Source organism: Ctenopharyngodon idella, chromosome 24 (assembly GCF_019924925.1).
Source record: "Ctenopharyngodon idella isolate HZGC_01 chromosome 24, HZGC01, whole genome shotgun sequence".
In the NCBI taxonomy this organism is placed as follows: domain Eukaryota; kingdom Metazoa; phylum Chordata; class Actinopteri; order Cypriniformes; family Xenocyprididae; genus Ctenopharyngodon; species Ctenopharyngodon idella.
In genome coordinates, this window is record NC_067243.1 from 21,729,924 (window position 1) to 21,756,015 (window position 26,092).

General features: G+C 37.5%; 1 protein-coding gene across 3 annotated transcripts in view; it reads left to right on the forward strand.

Moving 5' to 3' along the window:
- brsk2a (BR serine/threonine kinase 2a) overlaps window positions 1–26,092 on the forward strand; it is a 243,918-nt gene that overhangs the window by 206,069 nt on the left and 11,757 nt on the right. For 2 of the 3 annotated variants that reach the window (XM_051883873.1, XM_051883875.1), the window contains exons 10-19: window positions 793–957; window positions 1,313–1,410; window positions 1,534–1,684; window positions 5,196–5,264; window positions 11,867–11,927; window positions 14,459–14,666; window positions 15,774–15,822; window positions 21,628–21,751; window positions 22,259–22,439; window positions 25,080–25,169. In XM_051883873.1, coding sequence (XP_051739833.1) covers window positions 793–957; window positions 1,313–1,410; window positions 1,534–1,684; window positions 5,196–5,264; window positions 11,867–11,927; window positions 14,459–14,666; window positions 15,774–15,822; window positions 21,628–21,751; window positions 22,259–22,439; window positions 25,080–25,169 — 1,196 coding nt within the window. The remainder of the gene's footprint in view (window positions 1–792; window positions 958–1,312; window positions 1,411–1,533; window positions 1,685–5,195; window positions 5,265–11,866; window positions 11,928–14,458; window positions 14,667–15,773; window positions 15,823–21,627; window positions 21,752–22,258; window positions 22,440–25,079; window positions 25,170–26,092) is intronic. The other variant, XM_051883874.1, reaches the window with a different exon arrangement.

Genomic DNA, 26,092 nt, shown 5'->3' on the forward strand with positions numbered 1-26,092 from the left:
CATACCACGGCCTCCTGTCTGATGCCTCTCTGGGGTCAAAGACATGGCAGACACACTTGCCTGTGTTTTTAAGCTGACTACTTATGTTTTAGCTGCTCTCATATACACCACCATCTTTTCTAACAGATGGCAACAGCAAATATTTGGAATAGATCTGAGGAAGAAGGTTATGAAGACGCTTGTCATGGATTTAGGGTCATAACAAGCTGTAGTTGTTAAGATTGTGCTTTATCAATGCTCAGAATGTAACACATGCTTGTGTTGCCTTATTAATTGTGCTCTGACACTTTCAGAACACAACGACAGATGAAATATGCATTTCTGTTCACATTCTTATGTAGATTACGAAAGGGGGACGAAAGTACAGTCCATTTAATTTGTTATAAGGTCACGCCTAATTTTGACAATCCATGTCTTCCACAGTATTTTCTCCACTGGAAATGATTTGTAAAGGTTCATTTTTAATATTTTTTTGGCTAAATAATTGTCACCCACTACAACAGTTCTGTCCCTCATTTTCATTCACATTAAATACAAGAAATTTTCCAAAAATGACTGTTCGCCCCTCATTTCGTTCCAAACCCGTGTGACTTTCTTTATTCTGTGGAACACAGAAGGAGAAACTTAGCAGAATGTTCACACAGTCCTTTCCCAGACAATAATTGTAACTTGCAGCTGATGGTAAAAGAAAATCTCAAACATATAAAGAACTTGTCTTTGGATATCTCTTTGAGTTGCTGCTAATCTCAGTGGGAGGGTTTCATATCACTGATTGGCTTCTGCTCTCTTCAGAGGGGGGAAGAATGAACCGGAACCGGAGCAGCCGGTACCCCGGAAGGTGGCGATCCGCAGCGTCCCTTCAGCCGACGACATTGACCCCGACGTTCTGGAGAGCATGCACTCGCTAGGGTGCTTCCGTGACAAGAACAAGCTGATGAAGGACCTGTTATCTGAAGAGTGAGTAATCGTACACTGATCTAGGATCAAGTCGTTTTCCACAGAAAAATAGCTAAAGATCTTGTTGTTTAGAATTAAAAAGGCCATGTGTAAAATTAAATGACCCAAACTCTTCTCCATAATCTAAAATCCAGCCTGTCTTGTTCAATTAGGACTATTTTTTTTTTTTTTATTATTTTCCTTTTTTCTATTACCTTTTCCTGATATTATTAGTTTTAGCTTTATATATTATGGATGTATTAAGACCGTTTGTTCAATCTAGAAGAGGGCATTTTATTAGCCATTTTATTTTATTTTCTAATGTGCTTATTTACATATTTGATACATGGCTATTTCTCGTCCCCTGTTTTATCAGTGAAAATCAGGAGAAGATGATCTATTTCCTTCTGTTGGATCGTAAGGAGAGATACCCCAGCCATGAAGACCAGAACCTTCCTCCTCGCAATGATATTGGTAAGAAATAAGACCAATCAGACCAAAACAGAGCTAATAAATTAAAATACCAAGTTCTTTTGTACAATTAAAGTCAACATGAAATAAAAAATAAAAAAAGTGTGTGTGTGTGTGTGTGTGCAGATCCACCAAGAAAGCGCGTCGACTCGCCCATGCTGAACAGACATGGGAAGAGGAGGCCGGAGAGGAAGTCTATGGAGGTGTTGAGCGTTACGGATGGAGGTTCACCTGTACCGGCAAGAAGAGCCATCGACATGACACAGCACGGACAGAGGTGCAGAAAACACACATACAACTTACATTCTCCTTTTCCATCCATCTCTATACTATTCATGATGACTTCCATTGTACGTAAAAAATTTTTTTTTTATATATATATATTTTTGTTCACAAACTAAAAGACGAGTTGAAATGATGTTTTGTGTTAATTAACAGCGTCACGGAAAGTTACATTTACCAAAATAACAACATGTAACATAAAACATAACTGATAAGGAAAAAAAAACTAAGAAGAAATTCTGAAATGTCAAATTAATTTTTTTCACTGTAAATTGTTTCCAAAAACTGTACATTTAACACAATTTTACTGCAAAACTGCATTAAAAATGTCCAATTAGATCTCAACGTTTATTGGTTAGTTCACCCTAAAATTAAGATTGTCATCAGTTTCTCAGCCTGGTGTTGTTCTAATGCCACATGTGCTTCTTTCTTTCTTCAGTTTAAAAAGAATAAAAATGGGATACATAGAAAAGATAGAGTGCAACCAGTCGCATGTAGCACAGTGCTCATTCAGTAAATGCACAGGTAAACAGATGTTTTGAGTCTGGATTAAAAAATATCCCGCTCGCACTCGTCCATATAATGCGACCCGCATCAAGCTTTTAAAAGAAGACTCAAAAGTATCACAGAATGATCCCATGCGACATGTGCCATATATTCCAAGTGTTTGGAGGGTATGCGATATTGATTTGGTGAAAAATAAACCGAAATGTAATGTATTATTTAACGTAAATATTGACCTCAGCCGTTGGTCTTCTGTGCATAGCTATGTGTTTGACAGACTCTATTAGCGCCACTGTTCACTCTGACTTTCCGAGAAAAAGCACACAAGTTGTGTGAAATCAAGATTAATAAAAATGCAACATGAAATACAACGCCTACCAATCCCCAAAAAAGGTATTTGTGTACTTTCTTCACTGAGTATCTCCGGACTGGAACTCTGTTTGTCAGATGACAGTCAGGGGTGCATTTCTCGAAAACATCGTTAGCCAACTATGGTCGTAAGTCCCATTGAACTCTATTGGTAACAATGGAACTTGCGACCATAGTTCGCTTCTGGAAACGCTCCCCAGAATGACAGTTGAGAGATGTGAATGCGATAACTTCTTGTTATGATATATTGATATATGATATACACAACAGATATATTCACCTCAGAGAAGGTACATGAGTTGTATTTCATGTCTTGTTTTTGTTAAAGGGGATAGTTCACCCAAAAATTATCCCATAATTTACTCACCCTCAAGCCATCCTAGGTGTATATGACTTTCTTCTTTCAGTCAAACACAATCAGAGTTATATTAAAAATATCCTGGCTCGTCCAAACTTTATAATGGTAGTGAATAGCCGTGATTTAGAAGCCCAAAAAAGCACATCCATCCTCCATAAAAGTAATTCATACAACTCCAGGTGGTTAATAAAGGCCTTCTGAAGTGAAGAGAGGCATTTTTGTAAGAAAAATATCCATATTTATTAAGTTATAAAGTTAAGAGTTAACTGCAGTGCTAATAGAGTCTCACAAATGCGCAGTCGAGAACAGATCAACGGCCAAATCAAAATCAACGGATTTTTGTTAAATAATACATTAAATTGCAGATTGTTTTCACCAAATCCTATCGTATACCCCCAGAACACTTGGAATATACGACATGTCGCATGGGATCATTCTGTGAAACTTTTACATCTTTTTTAAAGGTTAACTGCTATTTCTATTTATTGCTATTTACTGCCATTATATGGACGAGTGCAAGCGGGACATTTTTTTATAAAAATTCTCCTTTTGTGGTCTGAAAAAGAAAGAAGGGCATACTGTATTAAAACAACACAGGGTTAGTGGGTTAGTTCACCCAAAAATGAAAATTATCCCATGATTTACTCACCCTCAAGCTGTCCTAGGTGTATATGACTTACTTCTTTCAGACAAACACAATCGGAGATATATTTAAAAATATCCTTGCTCCTCTAAACTTGATAATGGAAGTAAAGGGAGATCTTGAAGCCCGAAAAAGCACATCCATCCATCATAAAAGTAATCCATACACCTCCAGGGGGTTAATAAAGGACTTCTGAAGTGAAGCGATGCGTTTTTGTAAGAAAAATATCCATATTTAAAACTTTATAAACTATAATAACTAGCTTCTGGTAGATGGCCGTACGCATCGATTTACACCGAAAGAGTGACTTCTGACCCGACATATGACGTATTGACGAACGCGGAAGCACAGAGGATAGAGCAAAACAAAACACTGTCAATTTTTAAAGAGAAATGTCAGAGGAGCTTGAGTTTGTTGTCCAGCCCTATTTGTTTGAACCGCGAGAGGCATCTAAGCTTATGCTACTCCTACATCCTACGTCATACATCGCGTCAGAAGTTACTCTTTTGGCGTAAATCGATGCGTACGGCCGTCTGCTGGAAGCTAGTTATTATAGTTTATAAAGTTTTTAATATGGATGTTTTTCTTACAAAAACGTTTCACTTCAGAAGGCCTTTATTTACCACCTGGAGCCGTATAGATTACTTTTATGATGGATGGATGTGCGCTTTTGGGCTTCAAAATCTCGGTTACTATAAAGCTTGGAAGAGCCAGAATATTTTTTTAATATAACTCTGATTGTGTTTGTCTGAAAGAAGAAAGTCATATACAGCTAGGACAGCTTGAGGATGAATAAATCATGGGATAATTTTTATTTTAGGGTGAACTATCCATTTAACCAGTAGCATTTTTTTTTAGTCTTTTCACAGTCTTTTGCCTTTAAACAGTGCCACTGTAGTGCCTTTCTACAGTGTCAGCAGCGCTATAAGTGAACCAAAACATTAATTTAAATACATATTTAAAAAAAAAAAAAAATCTATATAAAAAGCTTGCACTGTACCATTTGAAGCATTTGATGTCTTAACTAGAGTCCGTGAGCAATCCTACAACTTTATTTCTACCTATCCTAAACTTTACAAATAATTCAGTATTTGCCACTTCAGGGTTTCTTGTGTCTTACTCAATATTCAAAACAAAATCTCAAAATACAGAGAAATGTATTTATTTATTTATTTATTTATTTTTTGGTTTTGTTGCGCATTTGATGACGCATCGAGTGCAGGCCGTGTTCTCCAGTGAGATTTTCAACTAATTCACAGTTCAGGAATTTTTCATGGCCCCTCTGGCTATTTGTCATTGCGTTTGGTTTGAGAAACGCAGCTGTAAGGCAAATACTGTCAGAGGCTTGAGAAATTATTCCTGTCATTCACCTTCATCCTGGATTTCACTCCTTTTTTCTCAACTCTACCCTTTTAGACCTCATTTTTCATGTGACGCTTCAAATTTTCGGCTTGGAAATTCTTCTAAAAAGCTATTTGAAAATAAAAACGAATGAGAAAAAACACTTCAGTAACCAACACCACTGAAAAAGCCAATACCTCACCCTGTCTTTTATTCTTTATAGCCCGTTAGTTCAGTTCTTTGTTGTTTTGTTCAGAGACTCACTGTTGCTCACTTTGTCTCCCGCTGCAGTAAGAACGTGTTCAGTAAAAGCTTGGATATCTCGGATGCCAAACGCAAAGCAAAGAGCAAAGAGGAAAGGTACTAGCTGACCCTCTGACCTTCGCATAGTTCACAGAGCTTTAGTCATCAAAGATGCAGAGATGTTTTTCCTGTCCTGAGCTTTCCAGCAAGACCCTTTTACTGACCTGTGCTGCATTAGAGGTTTCTGGCTTCTGTCTTCAATAATAATATGCTGAAAGAACAATTTTGTAAAAATGATTTTGACACGCTGTAGGGTTGGTTAGTGTTACGATATGAGAGTTTGGAGTTTGAACAAAAAAACTTTCTGAATGACAATTAGCATACTTCTACTAAATATAAAAAGAATGTAATGTAATGTGATTTTTTTTTTTTTTTTTTTTTTTTTTTTTTTGAGCCAATTCTTCACTATTAGGACAAACTATGTTGCTATAAATTGCATCTTGATACCATGTCAGAGTACTTTCGCAAAAAGAGAGAATCTCATGAAATGTAAGGATCAAGAAATGTTATAAATTTTTTCGCCTTAAGTATAAACAACTGAAAAAAGTAACGAATGTGTTATATTAAACTCATTCGGAGCTTCAATATCTCATACAGTGTTGTCATACAAGTTTATTTGAATGAATTTTAGATATTTTAACTGGAAAACAATACAAAATCAGACCTGTTAAAATTGTTTTGCAGTAAGCTACAACTTCATGCTACTATCACATGTTATACTATATATATATATATATATATATATATATATATATATGTATATGTATATATATGTATGTATGTATGTATGTTTTAGCGATAAGGGATAGAAATAGCATTTTAGCTAAATGGTCACGTGACATTTCACACAAGTTATGCTATTTCTGCTACTCAAAACCGAATTCAGAAACTCATTTAATGTATAAAATAGTTTTTTTCTGATTGTATGTGGCTTATTTTCATAGAACCAGGCTGAAAATATATTATTTGTAGCATGTTATACAATGCTAAAGGCTAGCACCTGCTTAGCATTTCCTTTTAAATATATTTAAAGGGTTAGTTCACCCAAAAATGAACTTTCTGTCATTAAGTACTCACCCTCATGTTGTCCCAAGCCTGTAAGACCTTTGTTTGTCTTCGGAACACAAATTAAGATATTTTTGATGAAATCCGAGGGTATCTGATCCACACATAGGCAGCAACGTCATTGTACGTTTTGAGGTCCAGAAAGGTACTAAAGACATCGTTTAAACCGTCAACGTGACTGCAGTGGTTCACCCTTACTATTATGAAGCGACGAGAATACTTATTGTGCGCAAAAACGACTTTATTCAACAAATTCGTATGTCCCTGTGAACGCGGGCTCACGCATGCGTCGTGCTGATCACATGACCAGAGCCGGCCAATACGGAGCCGCCATTCGGACATAAACAATGAAGCTCTGCAACGAAAATAGCGTAGCAGTATGACAGAGGACAGACAAATTTGTTGAATAAAATAGTTTTTTTTGTTTTGTTTTTGTGCACAAAAAGTATTCTCGTCACTTCATAAAAATAAGGTTGAACCACTGCAGTCACGTCAACGGTTTTAATGATGTCTTTAGTACCTTTCTGGACCTCAAAAGGTGCAATGTCATTGCTGCCTATGTGTGGATCAGATACCCTCGGATTTCATCAAAAACATCTTAATTTGTGTTCCAAAGACAAACGAAGGTCTTACGGGTTTGGGATGACATGAGGATGAGTAATTAATGACAGAAATTTCATTTTTTGGGTGAACTAACCCTTTAAATCAATTTAAATTGTAAATGTGACAGAATACATTTACTGTGTGTGTATATATATATATATATATATATATATATATATATGACATTTAGTATGCAGATTGAGACGCTGACAAGGGCCCTCCAGGACTTCTTTTTGGATTTCACAGATGTATATCATGAAATTAACTAGCTTACAGTATAAAAAACCGTTTGGTATATCCAGTGTCATTCCATCTATCTTGAAGCATCATCCTGCTGCCAGAACAAAAATGAACTCCACCTCTATTTATTTTAGCCTCCGCTATCTTTTTCTTCACTACCATTTTTCCACGTAAACTTTGAACCCTCACCTTCCACTGTATAATAACAAAGTAGGTCTCATTCCTCCAATTCATTTCAAAACCCAATTTCATTACACTCTTTTCATTCCCACTCAAATGGCCAGACGTATCTGATGGCAGGATTGAAATGGGGAATTGACAGGAGATGACCTGAGACTGACACATACGCCACCTGAGGATTTCAAAATGATTGCATTTCGAAAGGAAGCAGCCGCATACCTGAAGAAAGACGAGTCTAGCTCTGGCCTGCTGCTTACTGCATACTATACACTGAATAGTCCTTTATAAAATTATAATAATAATGTGAGATAGTACAAATTGTGCAACAATAGAATTTGGCTGGAAATTTCTGGATTTTTGGTCAAATTACATTTGTCCCATGAGCATATTAAACCTGTTTAATTCCAGTGGCATTATACAACTTTAACGTCAAATAAAAACTCTTATTTTTCATTTTTCATCCTTTTTTATATAAAAAAATGTAACTGTTGGCAGTGGAATAATGAGTCAAGATAAAAATGTTGAATTCAGATTTCATTTGTCAAGCTTTAGATGTTCAGGGGAAGAAAAAACATCTCTGCATCTTTACTTATATTTGGACTAGACATATTTAGGGTGTGTTCACACTTGGCAGATTCGGTTCGATTAAAATGAACTCTGGTGCGATTGCTCTGTTAGTACAATTCATTTGAATAAGTGTGCGCACCAAACTCTTGACCGAAATATGAACACAACACGGACCAAACACATCTAAACTAACCAAAAACAGTATGTGAAGTCACAAGATGTGAATCTAAAAAGGACAGAATGTACTTTTTACCAAACATACCTGGTTTGTTGCCTATTACCGCTTGGTACAGGTGTCATACAAGGAACAGCAGATCTTCGTTTGTGTGTGTGACGGAGGAATTCCTGGTTCGTTGTTAAAATTGACAGTGTGAACCCTAAGCGAACCAGGACTGAATGTATCATTTTCTTTTTTGATCTGGATCAAAGGAACCAAACTACAAGTGTGAACACAGAGTAAATCAAGTATATATTTAGATCCAGTTTTTAGCTATGATTTTAGATGGCATTACATTGCATTAGTTATAGACAACTCATTTTTAGTGTAGATCTTGGAGTCTTTTTGACATTTTGAATTTTGTTTTGTTGTCCAACCTCCTAAAAACTGCATTTTGAACTAGAAGCGACCTCAGAAACAGACTTTCTGTTGCATCATTTGTGTTTTTGTGCTGTTTATTGAATTTAAAAGGCTTGAGATCAGTGTGTGTCAGAGAAAAAAGAGACTTTGAAATGTAATTTTTAAAAGCTGGATGTGTGATGAAGCATGTGGGAAGGAGTGAGTTTTTTTTAAAATGGAAAGTACACGAGGACAAGATGCAAGTTTTTTATGTGGTTGTCGATTTTGCAGTTAAAAAACATGTAATGTTAACAGTAGTCCGCTAATATCCTAATTTATTTTAGCAAATTGGTTTACTCTGAACAAACTGCTTCCAAAAATGATGCACTGATTCATTCAAATAATCATTTAGTTGTGTTCCTGGAGCTCATTTTATATCTTTTAGTGATGATTTATCTGTAAACAAAGATTTTAACGCTCTGACTGCCAGGCGATTAGTCACCACCTAATGCTCTTCACATCTAAATATAGGATTAGCATTTTATTCATTTCACATGCTGTTCTGCGTATATCAATAAGTCACCTGCTGTATGTCTCCACTCACCCCTTTATAACTCTAGAATAAAATAACTATCTTTAGCATTAGCTGGGTTCTGTCTACCCATTTGACAGTCATCATAGCCATCTCTATTCACTTTCTCTAGACACCCACACATGAGAAAGATGCCACTCATTAGAAGGTTTCAGCCTAGCCTATTGATTTAAATATAATCTCAGGTCATCTACTGTCAGTTCCCCATTTCAGTCCTGCCATCGTCTATTTTCAACCCTCATTCTGACCCTCTATCTGAAATGTGTTTTTAAGGGGTGGCTCATTTAAGGCTTGTAAGTAAATTTATAGACAGAGCATTGATATCATTTACTTACAGTTTGTGATACAGCTGCTGTCACATCCAGTACAGCTGACTGCTTCATCCGTCAACAAATGTTTCTTTGCAAACTCTCCATTACATTGTGCCTCGATTACAGAGCAATCTGCAGTCAAATGCTCCGAACAAACATATAATCCTCCAACGCGATTAAAATTTCCTGATAATTTACTTACCCCATGTCATCCAAGATGTTTTTTTTTTGTTTTTTTTTCAGTTGAAAAGAAATTAAGGTTTTTGAGGAAAACATTCCAGGACTTTTCTCTATATAGTGGACTTCAACAGGGTTCAACGGGTTGAAGGTCCAAATTGCAGTTTCAGTGCAGCTTCACTGAAACTGGGGCTCTACATGATCCCAGACAAGGAATAAGGGTCTTATCTAGCGAAACAATTGGTCATTTTCTAAAAAAAAAGAAAAATTATATACTTTTTAACCACAAATGCTCATCTTGCACTAGCTCTGCGATGCGCCACACATTACGTAATCATGTTGGAAAGGTCACACGTGACGTAGATGGAAGTACCGTGGTAGGGCGAAAAACTCTGTCTCATTTTCTCCTCCAACTTCAAAAGCGTTTGGCTTAGTCTTTGCACTTTCGCTTTGTAAACACTTGCTCGGTACTTGTGCCTACGTCATGCGTGACCTTTCCAACGTGATTATGTAATGCGTGGCGCATCGCAGAGCTAGTGCAAGATGAACATTTATGGTTAAAAAGTATATATATATTTTTTTTTAAGCAAATGACTGATCGTTTCGCTAGACAAGACCCTTATTCCTCGGCTATTCGTCGATGTCTTGCTCTGGAGGCAGTCGTATGCAAATGTATTTGCCTGTATGACGCCACAAATCCCGCATTATCCAAAGAGACGTTTTTGGAGCTTGATTAAATGAAGAGTTTTTTTTGATAATGAGGAGGACGTTTTAAGCTTTGAAACTTGCAGGATGTTTTATTTGTACAAAGACCTCCTATATGTCAAAAAATCAAATTTGATTTCTCATGTCATGACCCCTTTAACCTTTATCTTGGACTTTTTTTTAGGTCTTTTTTCCCTCTCTCTCTCTAGTGAACTGCACTCTCTTTGTGTGTGTCTCTTGCTCAGAACATTGAAACTCTTCCTGACACAACTGCATGTGCTGTTCTTAGTAAAGCTTACCCTGATTTTTCGGACATAGGGACTCAGATTAGACCGCTCTCCGGCTCAGTGCTTTAGGGCCAAGGGTGCTGCTTTTATCCCAAACAGACCTGACAACTGACCTGGATTAGAGATCCAGAGAGACAGAAGGACACAGATCAAGATTCAGAGTGGCAAAAGTGATAAGAATGTGGAGAGAAAGACAAGATGAAAGTTGTTGAAGTCTGAGACCACTTTGAATATATATATATATAAATAAAGGGATATAGCCATCCGATATATGAAAGTACAGTGATGCATTGTTTGTAAGGGGAAAGATGGATACATTCTGGAACAGTTAAAGCTCAGAATTACACAACAGTGCCTGAAGAGAGAATTGCAATTTCTTTTTTTTATTAAAAAGAAACAAAAAATGAATTCATAAATATAGAAGTGTTTTGGAGTTTATATATTAATAGTTATATAACTAAAATATGTCATAAGACACAAAACTGGATTAAATAACAATAACTATCTGGATTTTATCTTAATGACCTGCACTATTTTCCACAAATGCAGTATTCAACAATAAAAACAACATGCATTGTCAAAGGGACAAAAAAAAAAAAAATTATACACATTATACATTCAAAAGTTTGGGGTCAATAAGATTTTTTTTTTTAATGTTTTCTAAAGAAGGCTCACCAAGGTTGCATTTATTTGATCAAAATACAGTAAAAACAGTAATACTGTGAAATATTATTATAATTTAAAATAGCTGTTTTCTATTTTAATATATTTTAAAATGTAATTTATTGTCACATGATCCTTCAGAAATCATTCTAATATGATGATTTGATGCTCAGGAAACATTTCTGATTATTATCAATGTTGAAAACAGTTGTGCTGCTTAATTTTAGTATTCTTTGATGAATAGAAAGTTCAAAAAACAACATTTATTTGAAATAGAAATATTTTGTAACATTAAATGTCTTTTTAAATGTAGTTTGATTAATTTATTAGCTTTTATTAATGCATCTTTGCTGAATAAAAGTATTAATCTCTTACTGACCCCAAACTTTTGAACAGCAAATAAAAAATAAAAAAATTAAAAAACACAATAATAAAATTAAAATAAATAAATAAATAATAATAATAATAACGTAAAATACTATTTTATAGCTAGTAAAAATATTTATGGCCTGACATTGCCAAAAAAAAAAAAAAAAGACATATAAAGCTTGAATTTTGCTTAATCTCTGGGAATGAGAGGTCAGTTTTGCTTCACCCAAACACCCCCACCCCCCGCTTATAATAGAGCGTGTACATCAGCACTCACACATGCACCCTGTTCTCACTTCCTGTCCCGTCTCACCGTATGTGTTTTATGGTCTGTGTCCACACAGGTCACGGTCCATCAGCGGCGCGTCCTCTGGTCTCTCCACCAGCCCTCTCAGCAGCCCTCGGGTGAGTAAACCCCGCCCCCAGCACGCCTGCTTCTGTCTGTCCACCAATCAGCACGCATCTGCTCAATCACCTTCATGGCAACCATCACACACTCCGTTACACTGTACATACTACATGACTGTGATTAGTGACATTGTATTGATTTCTATAAAAAACGAAGTTGGATTGTTTTCTTGGCTGTTGGACTATACATATACGACAGATGATATTAGTAAGCGAAGTGCTCTTGATACAAACTCTTTAGATGTTTGTAGGTGAATTTAGTGCTTTTTATTGGGACGAGCAAAACGTATCCAGCAGTCATGAATGACTGGAAAGCTCAAGAAAATGAACTGGCCATAGGTGTAGGATCCCTGGAAATAGCATTCTGGCCTCTGGCAAGCAAAGGAAACAAGAAAGGATAGAACGCAAGAGTGAGTCCTAAAAGAAAGCAGTTTTTGTTTCATGGAGATATATTCTTTCATCCTATCTGCTGCTCTCTGTGTCTTTCCACTATAGTGGGAATCCAGCTCAGGGAACGCTGTAGAAAATCCCACTCCTCTGATTAGCACAGAAGCTCTTGGCTAAACTTTTCCACTTGACTTGTTTAAGACAGCTCACAGATTACTGAGGCCTTATCCTAAAGCTCGGCAACGTATAGTTCCGTTTCCAAGTGGAAATTGATTTGGAAGTTCACTCTAAACCTGTATGTCACATAAAAATTGAGGATTTTGAAGCCAGTCTTTTCGTGTTTGACATAAATTAGGTTAATGTACTGCTTGTTACTTTTGTGAATTTGTTTGCTTTGACTACTTTGCTGGATTCAAACTGTGAAGAGACGATTAGTGCTTGAAATATTTCTGAAACTCTGTAGCTTTTGTGTTTGGAGATTTAAAACATTCATATTCAGACTCTCAGAAGCCTTGGAGGTTTACAAGTGATTCAGTGATTCTGTGGACGCATTCGGGCCTTGCATTTCTTTTGAGGTGCAAGTACAAATTCATATGGGTCAATAACATGACTCATCTTTTGTCCTATTTATTAGTTTATTTAAAAATACATTGAAATACATTACAAATGCATTAAATACACCATTTCTATGATGAATCTCTATGAATCTATGGACAAAGTAAAAAATGTCAGGGTGATACAACTGTCCTGATATCATAATCAAGGGGGAAAAAACAAAACAAAAGAATTGTGTCTTAGATATAATATGGTATTATCTTATATTCTAAGATTACCGTATCATCTAATACTATTTTAACAAAACTGCTTCAGTGCTTGTTAGCATTGGAAATACTTTTGTCCACCAAATCAAAGTCATGTGGTTTAACCAACATGCCGAAACCTACAACAGGAAATGATATCATAGAAAGGACTCCAGTAATCTCTTATGACTGTGTGTCCAGGTCACTAACACTTTTTACACTGAAAAAATATTTAAAAATTATCTGTACACTCACATGTATTTGCAGTATAAGGAAAATATATTACTTTTTGCTTCATGGCTACACCACATGACATTTTTTGGGGTTATTAAATTTTAAACTGTTGTTGGAAATGGTATAAAAGTTTTTCAAAACCATATCAAATTATCACGAGGAGTACATTTTATATAAGAACTTGGCACATGTTTTAAACTAGATTTTTTTTTTTTTTTTTTTTTTTTTTTTTTTAAAGATTTTTCTTTTTTCTTTTTTTTAATCATATGTCATTGACCCAGATACTGCAAATGACATTGTCCACAACTCTCATATGTGATTTCATGTTTGATATCCAGGTTGCTCATTTCACTGAAGAAAATTTGCTGTTCAATCCCTTTTTATTTTCCCATTGGCAGCTTTCTTTTGTGTGCCTGAAAAGACTCTTGATTTGCTCTTCATAATGGTCTTGTTGCATCTTTCGCTCACCAGTCTTGGCTAACTGCATGATTCTTTTGTTTTTTTCTCCATCACCATGGATCCCTTTTCTCCCTAAATTATTCCTTGCCTTTTGTGTGTTTTACCCTTGCTGCTTTGTGACTCGTGCCTGTATATCTCAATGTGTTCTGCTCTGGTTCTTGACCTCCCCTAAAGCCCGTCCGAAAGTTTTGTGTCCCGCCTCAGTCCCCTGAGCTGCTCTTGTCCCCCAGTTCTAGTATCACCGATTCCCTAAAACCAAACTCAGATCAAAGCGGGGCAAAACCCCCAACTTCTAACTCCTTAACACCAAACTCTATATCAGAGTCTCTCTTGCCCTGCCCAAAGACCCAAACTCTTCCAGCCAAACCCAAAGACAAACCCTTACAGTCCGCCCGATCAAACCCTTTACCTGAAACAGAGCCCGAACACATTTTGACAGCCAAGTCAGAACCTTCAACTCCATGTCAGCCTCAAGCTCCCTGTATACCGGGCAGCCCACTGGTGCGGCGGGCGACCCCAGCCTCTATCATTCCCCCTCAGCTCTCAGTCCCTTTTAGGCCTGTTGTCCCTCTTTCCCCCATCCGTCTACACCACTTCCACCCTGTGCCCGGCTCTGACCACACCACCAAATCTATCCCTACCATACAGGTGACCCCCCACCCCTCTCCAAGGGGCAGCCCTATCCCTACCCCCAAAGGAACGCCCGTGCACACGCCTAAGGACAGCCCAGCGGGAACGCCGACCCCTACGCCACCCCCCAGCCCCTCCATTGGGGGAATGCCCTGGAAGACTCGCCTCAACTCCATCAGGAACAGCTTCCTGGGCTCGCCGCGCTTTCACCGCAGGAAACTGCAAGGTATCTTGACAAATTGGTGGATATAGTAAACAATCTACAATCCGTCCATCCATCCATTCTCCAAACCGCTTGTCCTATGTAGAGTCACGGGGATGCTGGAGCCTATCCCAGTGTCTCAGGCAAAAAGCAGGGAAACAACCTGGGAGATGGCGAGGCTACAATTCATGATGCCATGAAATCAAAATTAGAGTTTTTTTCTTCTAGATTTGAGGCTAATCTACATTCTAGCGTACTTCTAAAAGTTAGTATATAGACACATTTAAAATGTACACATTTTCTCTTCTGGGAAAACGAACCAAAGTTGTTAATTACACCATTTTGTTCGCAGGGGTGTATACAGATTCTTGTCCAATAAAAGGCTCTAGAATGAAAATGCCCCACCCCCTTAAATCTAAATACATTCTGCCTCAAACTAGAAATAGAAAAGGGTTGTGAATTTGTCTTCTGCTTTTGTCAGGCTGTAGCATAAACTAAACACTACTGGCTATTTGAAACAGTCCTGTCCCAACTTCCTGTTTCAGCTGGAAATATGTCGACAAACGAAAGAAATTTGTTTTTTTTTCCCCTCTCTTCTTCTTTAAACCATTTCATAGGGGTCTTTAATAAACTCGCTTTGCTACTGGCTCAGTAATAGGTCACCAAGAGAATGATTTCGGCTAGCTCTTTAAAATCCCCAGTAAATGGAGTCACTCTGCATTGAGTCATTATAGACCTGAAATAAAGCTCTTACCTCCTCCAGATTGACTGGATCTGTTTCATGGCTTGTTGTTGCTAAATTGTCTAATTTACATATACTGACTGTAAACTAATATTAAGCCTGCTGCCATGGTTACCACCTCACGTTGTTTCAGTAGCATCAGTTTGCATTTCTGAATACCTTTTACTGCATGTGACCCTTTAATGATCCAGTCTTATTGTTAGCATAACTTTTCCCAACCTGAAACAAATACTCACAAACGATGCTCGTTTGCATGCAACTATAGGCTCTAATTATGTATGTCCTACATAGTGAGATGATGAATTAGTTAAAGAACTATTTCAAATTCATACAACCTTGATGAATGACAAAAACTGAACATGCTAACATCCTTGCTTTATTCTGAACAGTTCCCACTCAAGAGGAAATGTCCAGCCTCACGCCAGAGTCTTCCCCAGAGTGAGTACACACCTTTTTATATCATTATAGATTTCCCTTTGACTTCTGTTGTCTTTTTTAGAGCATTATTGGCAGTCCTAGGTAACTATATATATATATATATATAAGTGCTGTCAAATCGATTAATCGCGATTAATCACATCTAACATAAAAGTTTGTAAATATTTAGATTAGGGCAGTGCAATTAATCGAAATTGATTTTTTTTACGATTTCGGCTTCCAACGATTATGAAAACAAGATAATCAATGTAAAATGATTATCTTGTCTACCACGCCATCCTTCCCTTCACAGCGGTGCACTTTCCTTCCTTCCTAAGCGAAACTTGACATCCAAATCAGCTGAATAAGTGAGTGTTGTAAAACGCAGTGTACCGCTAAACTGAGGGATTTGCTTGATATTAAACAGTGGTATTAAAAGCGCATTAAGCCGCAAAAGAGATTCCCTAGGTGGCTTTCTGTGCGCGCACACTGAGATGCCTACACACAAAAATGCTGAAATGCCGTTTTGGTGAGTATCCTCGTAAACACAGTCGGTTATGTCTTAAATAAATGTAAACAGTTGAGAAAGATATATTGGATATATTGGTATATTGGATCCGTGCAGCTCTTAAAGTGACATCAGCCTAATAAATCTGCTGCAGTCTGTCATTAATGTTAATCAAACAACAAAAGACAAAGATAAAATCACTCACTGCTCTTGAAGGAATGACTTTTGTAGTTATAATAAAAATAATAATAATAGTAATAATAAGGATTAGTCTATATTTAATGTATACAGCAGTGTTATTTTATATTTGATTACTTTATTCAATTTCTGTTGTAGGTTATTGCTTATCTGAATACCACATCTTCCTAAAAAACCTAAAGCACTGTTTATTTAATTTGTATTTTTGTTTAGTTTTATTTATTTGTTTATTCATTTCTTTGTTCTTATTGTATTGCTGACGGTTTATCTGTCTTCTGTAACTGTTTTGAGGACCTTTTACTTACATTAGTTAACCTAGTATTAGTTTTGCTGAAGTATCGATAATTGTGAAATTTCTAGAATCTAATATTACACATATCATGAAATAAGACTTTGATCATATCACCCACCAATAATCGTGTTAAATAATCGTGATTATACACTGATCAGGCATAACATTATGAGCACTGACAGGTGAAGTGAATAACACTGGTTATCTCTTCATCACGACACCTGTTAGTGGGTAGGATATTTTAGGCAGCAAGTGAACATTTTGTCCTCAAAGTTGATGTGTTAGAAGCAGGAAAAATGGGCAAGCGTGTTTGACAAGGGCCAAATTGTGATGGCTAGACGACTGGGTCAGAGCATCTCCAAAACTGCAGCTCTTGTGGGGTGTTCCCGGCATGTAGTGGTCAGTATCTATCAAAAGTGGTCCAAGGAAGGAATAGTGGTGAACCGGTGACTGGGTAATGGGCGGCCAAGGCTCATTGATGCACGGCTGGCCCATGTGGTCCGATCCAACAGACGAGCTACTGTAGCTCAAATTGCTCAAGAAGTTAATGCTGGCTCTGAAAGGTGAAAGGTGTCAGAATACACAGTGCATCACAGTTTGTTGCGTATGGGGCTGCATAGCCGCAGACCAGTCAGGATGTCCATTCTGACCTCTGTCCAACGCCAAAAGCACCAACAGTGATGATCAGAACAGGACCACGGAGCAGTGGAAGAAGGTGTCCTGGTCTGATAAATCACGTTTTCTTTTACATCACGTGGATGGCCGGGTGCGTTTGCATCGCTTACCTTAGGAACACATGGCACCAGGATGCACTATGGGAAGAAGGCAAGCCGGCAGAGGCAGTGTGATGCTTTGGGCAGTGTTCTGCTGGGAAACCTTGGGTCCTGCCATCCACATGGATGTTACTTTGACACGTACCGCCTACCTCAGCATTGTTGCAGACCATGTACACCCTTTCATGGAAACGGTATTTCCTGGTGGCTGTGGCCTCTTTCAGCAGGATAATGCGCCCTGTCACAAAGCAAAAATGGTTCAGGAATGGTTTGAGGAGCACAACAACGAATTTAACACAATATTAGGAAGGTGGTCATAATGTTAAGCCTGATCGGTGTATGTTATTTATTATTATTTTAGTTATATTTTAACTTTTTACAGTATAAATTTTATATACATTTTATTTAGTCCCCTTTTTAAGCTGCTGTCATCATGGGGACCGCTTGGAGGTCTCTATAGTGTAGGTGATTTCAGGTTTCATTATCATTATCTGGACATTTGGTTTCCATGAACATGCCGTAGTGCTTTTCCAGGTTACCATTAAGACTGGAAATTAGCTGGAAACGCCACAAAATGCAGCTGCCAGGAAACATCCTCTGAAAAAGACGAATTGTAGACCTTGAACAATACTTACCCAACAACAGTGTTGATGTAAAACCCCCTCAGCACTTCAGAAATCATTGTGAGTTATGTTTGCCTCTGTTAAACCATTTAGTCTGTTTTCTACTCTAATGGAAGCTCAGTCATATCTTTCTCCCACTGAGGCGGGTCTCACCGCACAGCAGACAGCAGTCACAAACTCTCTCCCCCACACGGAGTGATGCCTCATCCTCTTTTGTTTTCTATTTTGTCTTCCATAACTTATCCGCCTCTCTCTCGCTTTCCGCGCCAGCTGGATAAGCCCCGGCACTCTCTGCTTTCTTTTGTCATCGTCTGCCATAAATCAGTTTCTGGAAGCTAAGTTGTGAGCGACTGTGCTTTGTTGATACACAACAGCGGCGGACTGAAGCTTTTTAGAGCTAGAATGATGTTTAGACAGACAGTTATTCCTTTATATGCTAAAACAAGACCAATTTACAGCTGCTAGTTTAAACACAAGGGGTTTGGCTTGATTTGCCATCAACAGAGATGCTTTGATTCTCAAAGAGACCTACTGCAGCAAAATTGCAACAGTTGTTTAACAATACTTTAACTAAATATGGGTTACAAATGCATATAACTGCAGCTTCTACTCTGAAATGTGTCATAGCAACATGCGGAAATATATTTAAAATGTATTTATTTAAATTTCCTAGCAATGCAAAGTCAGTATAGTCACTGACATTGAATTGTAAATATTATTACAATTTAAAATATCAAGAAACATTTCTTATTATTATCAATGTTCGATCACTGAAAATGGGTCAAATTCAACAATTTGAACATGGAGTTGCTTTGAGATCCCCATATCTATGGGACTGAACTATATAGGGCCTTTAAAATGAAGATTTCAAAAGGAAAGTTTATTAAGAATGAGAATCTAGAAGGATATTAAGATACCTTGGATACTTTTAGAGTTACAGGCATGACAACTTTGGAAAAGGAATATTTATGGCACTCAGACAGGTATGCTCTATGCAATAGAATTGAGATACATTTCTAGTTTCAACATTATTTGTTCTTCAGATATTCCTCTTTAAAAGAAGAAAAAAGTATCAGCTGTATGCAAAGTGACCCACATTTGGTTTTTGACCACTGACTAATTTACTCATGGAGCCGCATTAAGATCTCCATATCTCTGGGATTGAACCACCGAGGGTCTTTAAAATGAAGATACCAAAAGGAAAGTTTGATAAGAACCAGAATCTAAAAGGATATTAAGATATCTTTAATACTAATTGAGTTACAGGCATGCAAACTTTTTGCCGTTTTTGAACAGTCACCGTTGTCATACAGGTGCTGGTCATATAATTAGAATATCATCAAAAAGTTGATTTATTTCACTAATTCCATTCAAAAAGTGAAACTTGTATATTATATTCATTCATTACACACAGACTGATATATTTCAAATGTTTATTTCTTTTAATTTTGATGATTATAACTGGCAACTAAGGAAAATCCCAAATTCAGTATCTCAGAAAATTAGAATATTGTGAAAAGGTTCAATATTGAAGACCCCTGGTGCCACATTCTAATCAGCTAATTAACTCAAAACACCTGCAAAGGCCTTTAAATGGTCTCTCAGTCTAGTTCTGTAGGCTACACAATCATGGGGAAGACTGCTGACTTGACAGTTGTCCAAAAGACGACTATTGACACCTTGCACAAGAAGGGCAAGACACAAAATATCATTGCAAAAGAGGATGGCTGTTCACAGAGCTCTGTGTCCAAGCACATTAATAGAGGTCGCGAAGGGAAGGAAAAGATGTGATAGAAAAAAAGTGTACAAGCAATAGGGATAACTGCACCCTGGAGAGGATTGTGAAACAAAACCCATTCAAAAATGTGGCGGAGATTCACAAAGAGTGGACTGCAGCTGGAGTCAGTGCTTCAAGAACCACTACGCACAGACGTATGCAAGACATGGGTTTCAGCTGTCACATTCCTTGTGTCAAGCCACTCTTGAACAACAGACAGCGTCAGAAGCGTCTCGCCTGGGCTAAAGACAAAAAGGACTGGACTGCTGCTGAGTGGTCCAAAGTTATGTTCTCTGATGAAAGTAAATTTTGCATTTCCTTTGGAAATCAGGGTCCCAGAGTCTGGAGGAAGAGAGGAGAGGCACACAATCCACGTTGCTTGAGGTCCAGTGTAAAGTTTCCACAGTCAGTGATGGTTTGGGGTGCCATGTCATCTGCTGGTGTTGGTCCACTGTGTTTTCTGAGGTCCAAGGTCAACGCAGCCGTATACCAGGAAGTTTTAGAACACTTCATGCTTCCTGCTGCTGACCAACTTTATGGAGATGCAGATTTCATTTTCCAACAGGACTTGGCACCTGCACACAGTGCCAAAGCTACCAGTACTTGGTTTAAGGACCATGGTATCCCTGTTCTTAATTGGCCAGCAAACTCGCCTGACCTTAACCCCATAGAAAATCTATGGGGTATTGTGAAGAGGAAGATACGACATGCCAGACCCAACAATGCAGAAGAGCTGAAGGCCACTATCAGAGCAACCTCTTATAACACCTGAGCAGTGCCACAGACTGATCGACTCCATGCCATGCCACATTGCTGCAGTAATTCAGGCAAAAGGAGCCCCAACTAAGTATTGAGTGCTGTACATGCTCATACTTTTCATGTTCATACTTTTCAGTTGGCCAAGATTTCTAAAAATCCTTTCTTTGTATTGGTCTTAAGTAATATTCTAATTTTCTGAGATACTGAATTTGGGATTTTCCTTAGTTGTCAGTTATAATCATCAAAATTAAAAGAAATAAACATTTGAAATATATCAGTCTGTGTGTAATGAATTAATATAATATACAAGTTTCACTTTTTGAATGGAATTAATGAAATAAATCAACTTTTTGATGATATTCTAATTATATGACCAGCACCTGTATTTAAATGAAACTCAAAGGACTCCTCTGTGAAGAACACATTAAAGTTGCACCATTATCTGACCGGAGATACTTTATAGAGATCAAAGAAACTTGTATGCCACTAAATATGTGGATTCTTAAATTTATATCACAACAAATGATGCATTCATATTTTGGCTTTTATAAAAAAAACAAAAAAAAAAAAAAAAAAACATACATGGTGAATATGTACAAACAAGAGCATCTTAATGCTATAGATTTTGTAATTTTAATAGATTTTTGTACGACTTCATTACATTTTTCTCACAACCATCAATATGACCTCATGCAAAGTTCATCTCGTTAATTTGTGGTAGATGCTCTGCTGTGTGCCGATCTTCCATATAGTCCCTTTTATGAATTATTCAATGTCAATTTATTTTGCATAAGCACCATAGGATCTATCTTATTCTGAGCTCTGATAAGGACTGATCTTGTATCCCCTGAAGACTTCATAAAAAGTTAATGTTTTGTCTTTCTCTCGCTCTGCAGACTTGCCAAAAAATCTTGGTTTGGTAACTTCATCAACCTAGAGAAAGAGGAACAGATCTTCGTGGTTATTAAGGACAAGCCACTAAGCTCTATAAAAGCAGACATCGTCCACGCCTTTCTCTCGGTAAGCAATTTATTTTGCATGGCTCCACTCCAGTTTCATTCCTCTGTTGTGAACGACAGCTATGAATATTTGAATATACACTTCTACGTTCTCTCTATTAGATCGAAAGACTTTCCTCATCGCAACAGTTTTGATTGGCTTGGCCGGAAGCCTGTGTTTTTACATTTGCAAACAGCTTTCTGATTTGTATTTCATTTCTGTAAAATGCTAGTCTGTGATGTTTCCATCCTCCCTGTGGCTGTCTCTTTCATTAGAGGTCAATGGAAAATCAACACAGGGCATGAATCATTAGCATATAGATGTTGTGCCTCGAGAGGTTTGTGGGAGTTTAGTGTGTCGTTTAGACCTGCAAGTGGTTTAAACGTCTACTTAAAAAGTTGCTTGTCATGGTTAGTGATGTTTTCCTCACCTTCAGCTTCACAAAAGCCACACTTTTGCAAATAGTTTCCATAGAGGTGCTTCCAAATATGTAAGAGTGAATCAAGCTTTGTCTTTCTCTTTCCTCAGATTCCCAGTCTCAGTCACAGCGTCGTCTCGCAGACGAGTTTTCGGGCCGAGTACAAATCTACAGCCGGCCCCACCGTCTTCCAAAAGCCTGTTAAGTTCCAGGTAGACATCACGTACACCGAGAGCACCGCGGCCACCAAGGAGAACGGCATCTATTCAGTCACCTTTACTCTGCTCTCAGGTAACCACAGCAACCGCAATCAACCACGCTAATCAAGCCCGTTGAACGTGAGTGTAGTTTGAAAACCCAAAAATAGCTGCGAGTAAAAGTAAAAAGGGGAAATTTTACCTTTGTCCATGATGTTGAATTGTATTTGGGATAATTACACTAAATTTGTCAGAATCATCTGCAGGAGTATTTTTTAAAAGGAAAAAAATCCCAGGTAGAGCACAGATTGGATCAAGTTGGCAGTATGGTTGGATGATAAAAACTAAAAAATACATATCTTGATATTTTTCTGTCTTTTGACAATGAGTGTGCATCTCAACATTTATGTATTTGCTATGAAATAGCTTATTTAGGGTATTTTTCAGTCGTATATAGCCATAATTTTGACCAAAAAGCCTTTGTTGCCAAATAGATTCAAAACGTTTAATGTAAAAAGTTATACATTTATATATAATTTGATGATCATTTTCATTTATATTCACTAATTCATAGTTTCTATACAAGAAGGTTAAATTCTGTTTATTACTCAAACATTTTAATACTTGAAAAATGCCATGGGGGAATATTTTTAAACGTGATAACAGCCATCAGGTAGGATCGTGAAACTACACTGACAAAAAAAATATTACTTTAAAACAATTCACTCAGAAACTGCTAGTAAATTTTACAATTACAAAGAAACGGCAAGTAACACATTGAATTAAACATGAAATTTTAAAGTAGAAAGAATGAAATAGTATTTTCTTATAAAATGTAGTAATTTTTTACAGCATAGTCTAATGACATTGGGTCTCATTCACTAATAATTATTAGCAGATTATTTGTATTTATGCACACAGGAGAACTTCTCACAAAAAAAATTCTGACTAATCCACCGCGCATATATATTTTGCCGTTCAAAAGTTTGGGATTGGTAAGATTTTTCATTTTTCAATATATAATGAAATATAACTAAGATAACACATTTTTGAGGCCACCTAGAGTATGCGACTTTCGCTTATGTGGTTTCAGTTGTTTCTTCGTTTTTTTGTTTGTTTTTTTCGTAAATTTAGAGCGCATTTCAGTATAAGTTATAGATCAATTATGATTTGTTTGTGAAAACATTTGTGTGATTTCACCCACAAATTGCGTAGTTAGTAAATGACACCTATTATCTTGAGGAAACTTGGACAAATAAAAGGTTAGAGATATGTGTGTGTATTTTTGTATCACCAGCAGAATCATCACAAATATTGTAAATATTTATTGTAAAGCCCATTCCTGACAGTGTACACTTACGGCCCTATCATACACAAAGTGCAATGCGACGCCAGGCGTGACACAAGTGTTTTTTGCTAGTTTCAATCTGATGCAGTTATCATTTTCATGTTAAGCACCCATGTTGTTTAAATAGCAAATGCATCTGTTCGCTGGTCTGAAAACGAGTGTGTTCAGGTGCATTGTTGGCGTGTTGCTATTTTGAGGCAACTGAAAACAACTGCGCCATTAACCAACAAAAACCTGGTCTAAAGTCAATGGTGCAGTATTTTTATTTGTTATTTAAAGAGTGTGTTAGTAATACACTCTGCTTGTTACACACACAGGGATGTGCAGCAGCACACAAACATGCCAAATATTAAAAATAAAAGGATTACAATGTAAAAGATTATTATTGTGTACATAAAGATAAAAATAAAACACATGTATTTAACTGACTCGTCAGGTTGAGGGTGTCTACATTCCGCCATGTAAATAGCGAATCCGCCGTGGTGCAAGCACACCTGGCTTTTAAAGGGAATGGGAGTGACACTCTGATTGGTTTATTGCACATTACGCCCAAAACACACCCATGACTCATTAAAAGACAACCCTTTTGGAACATGCGCCTGGCACACCGACCATTTTTTCTGTCATTAAACTAGCAAAAGTGGATTTGGACACGCCCTAAGTGCACCTGCGCCATGCGCATCAGACCTTGTGTTTAAATCTTTAAAATATGGTCCATAGAGAAATTTTCTATCTGCCCTCAAAGGAACAATCCTTAAAGTGCCATCACATTTGTACAAAAAAAGTCCATTGTCAATAGTATAGAGATGTACTGTATGAAGCACTGCTGAGACAGACCAAGCAGCTTCCTGTTGGTCAATGCAGCGAATTTTCGAATTTTGCCCTCACACGACACTCCCAATCATGCAGATTCCTGGGCAATGGTGAATGTGACAGCACCTTTAGAAACATTTCCATTTAATTCTCAGATTGAGCCAAATAGCCTCTTACACACACAAATTATCCCATCAGTATTATTTGTAGAAGTATTGGCTAATGCATCATTCTCCTTTAATTTCTTCCGTTAATATTCATTATGTCTCCACATAATAGCACTAATAGCAGCTCTTTTCCACTGTAGTGTGTTGCCCAGGATTTTAAATAATGTTGTTGTCCACCTAGCTGAGATAAGGAGGACTGCAAGTTAGAAGTAGTTTTACAATAAATTTATAAACATTACAATCAGATTCCTAAAAGGCTTCAAGGGCTCACGATCCTAAGTTCGATTTGTCTGTCTGTGGATGAATTTCCCTTTTTACTATGGTGCAAACCAAGTGGCATGAATGAGAAGTCAACTAGACACCTCTGTTCCAACTTTCTGTTTCAACCTGTTACATTTTATTTAAGGTCCAAGTCGGCGTTTTAAGCGGGTGGTAGAGACGATTCAGGCGCAGTTGTTAAGCACACACGACCAGCCAGGGGTCCAACAGCTGTCTGGTGAGTATAAATCCCCTGTCCCTTCCCCCACTCCGACCTGAGCCCCATGTTCCCTCTCATGCCTGTTTATACCCCTCCTCCATCATGCATGTCCCCCCACCCCTCGTCCACAGCACACCGCAGCACAGCATCACAATATTCTCCACATGATCCCACCCTAAAGCAATCCCCTGTAGACGCTAGAAGAGATGGGGCGTTTTCCAATTCTTGGTGATTCCCTTCAGCCACACCGCTGCTCCCATTTCTCAGACGGCATTAACGGTAGAATTCCCTGACAGTTCTCCAAATGTGGGCACCTCAGCTTCATGATTTCTAGTTTTGGGAGACTGTGTCCTTGTTGGGTGATGGATCTGGGCTGGTAATGTAAAGGTTTTTGGTATAGTTTCAGGTCAGGATAACCCCAAAACCAAAGTCTTGCTCTGTCACAATCAATTTGATCAGGCAGCTATTGTGTTAAACCAAAAGAAACAAATCAGGGATATTACAATGAAATATCAAGTTTTGGGAAAATATTTTTCAGTGTATACCTTCTAATACCTCGAACTATTCAGAGATTCAAGGATGAACAGCTGATTATGTGGTTCATCAGAGGAGAAAAGAAAAGCCACTTTTTCCATCCTAATCTTCGTTTACCCCGTGCACGTCCTCTCTTCTTGACACAAGATAATATTTGACTGTGTCCCAACCATCTCCCTGATAGCAGCTCCACCTACTGGTCTGATAGATGAAGAACAACATTTTATAAACAAAACCAATAGATATAACCCAACTTTTGTGGCTTTATCAAATGCATGCCAACACAGATTGTTTCAGTAATTACTGGCAATAGAAATCTAAGGTTACTGTATATTTAGCAATGTTGATGCCTTTCCTGTTATATGTTCAACGCTCAAAGTTTCTGTACATGTCTGAAAAAAAAAAGA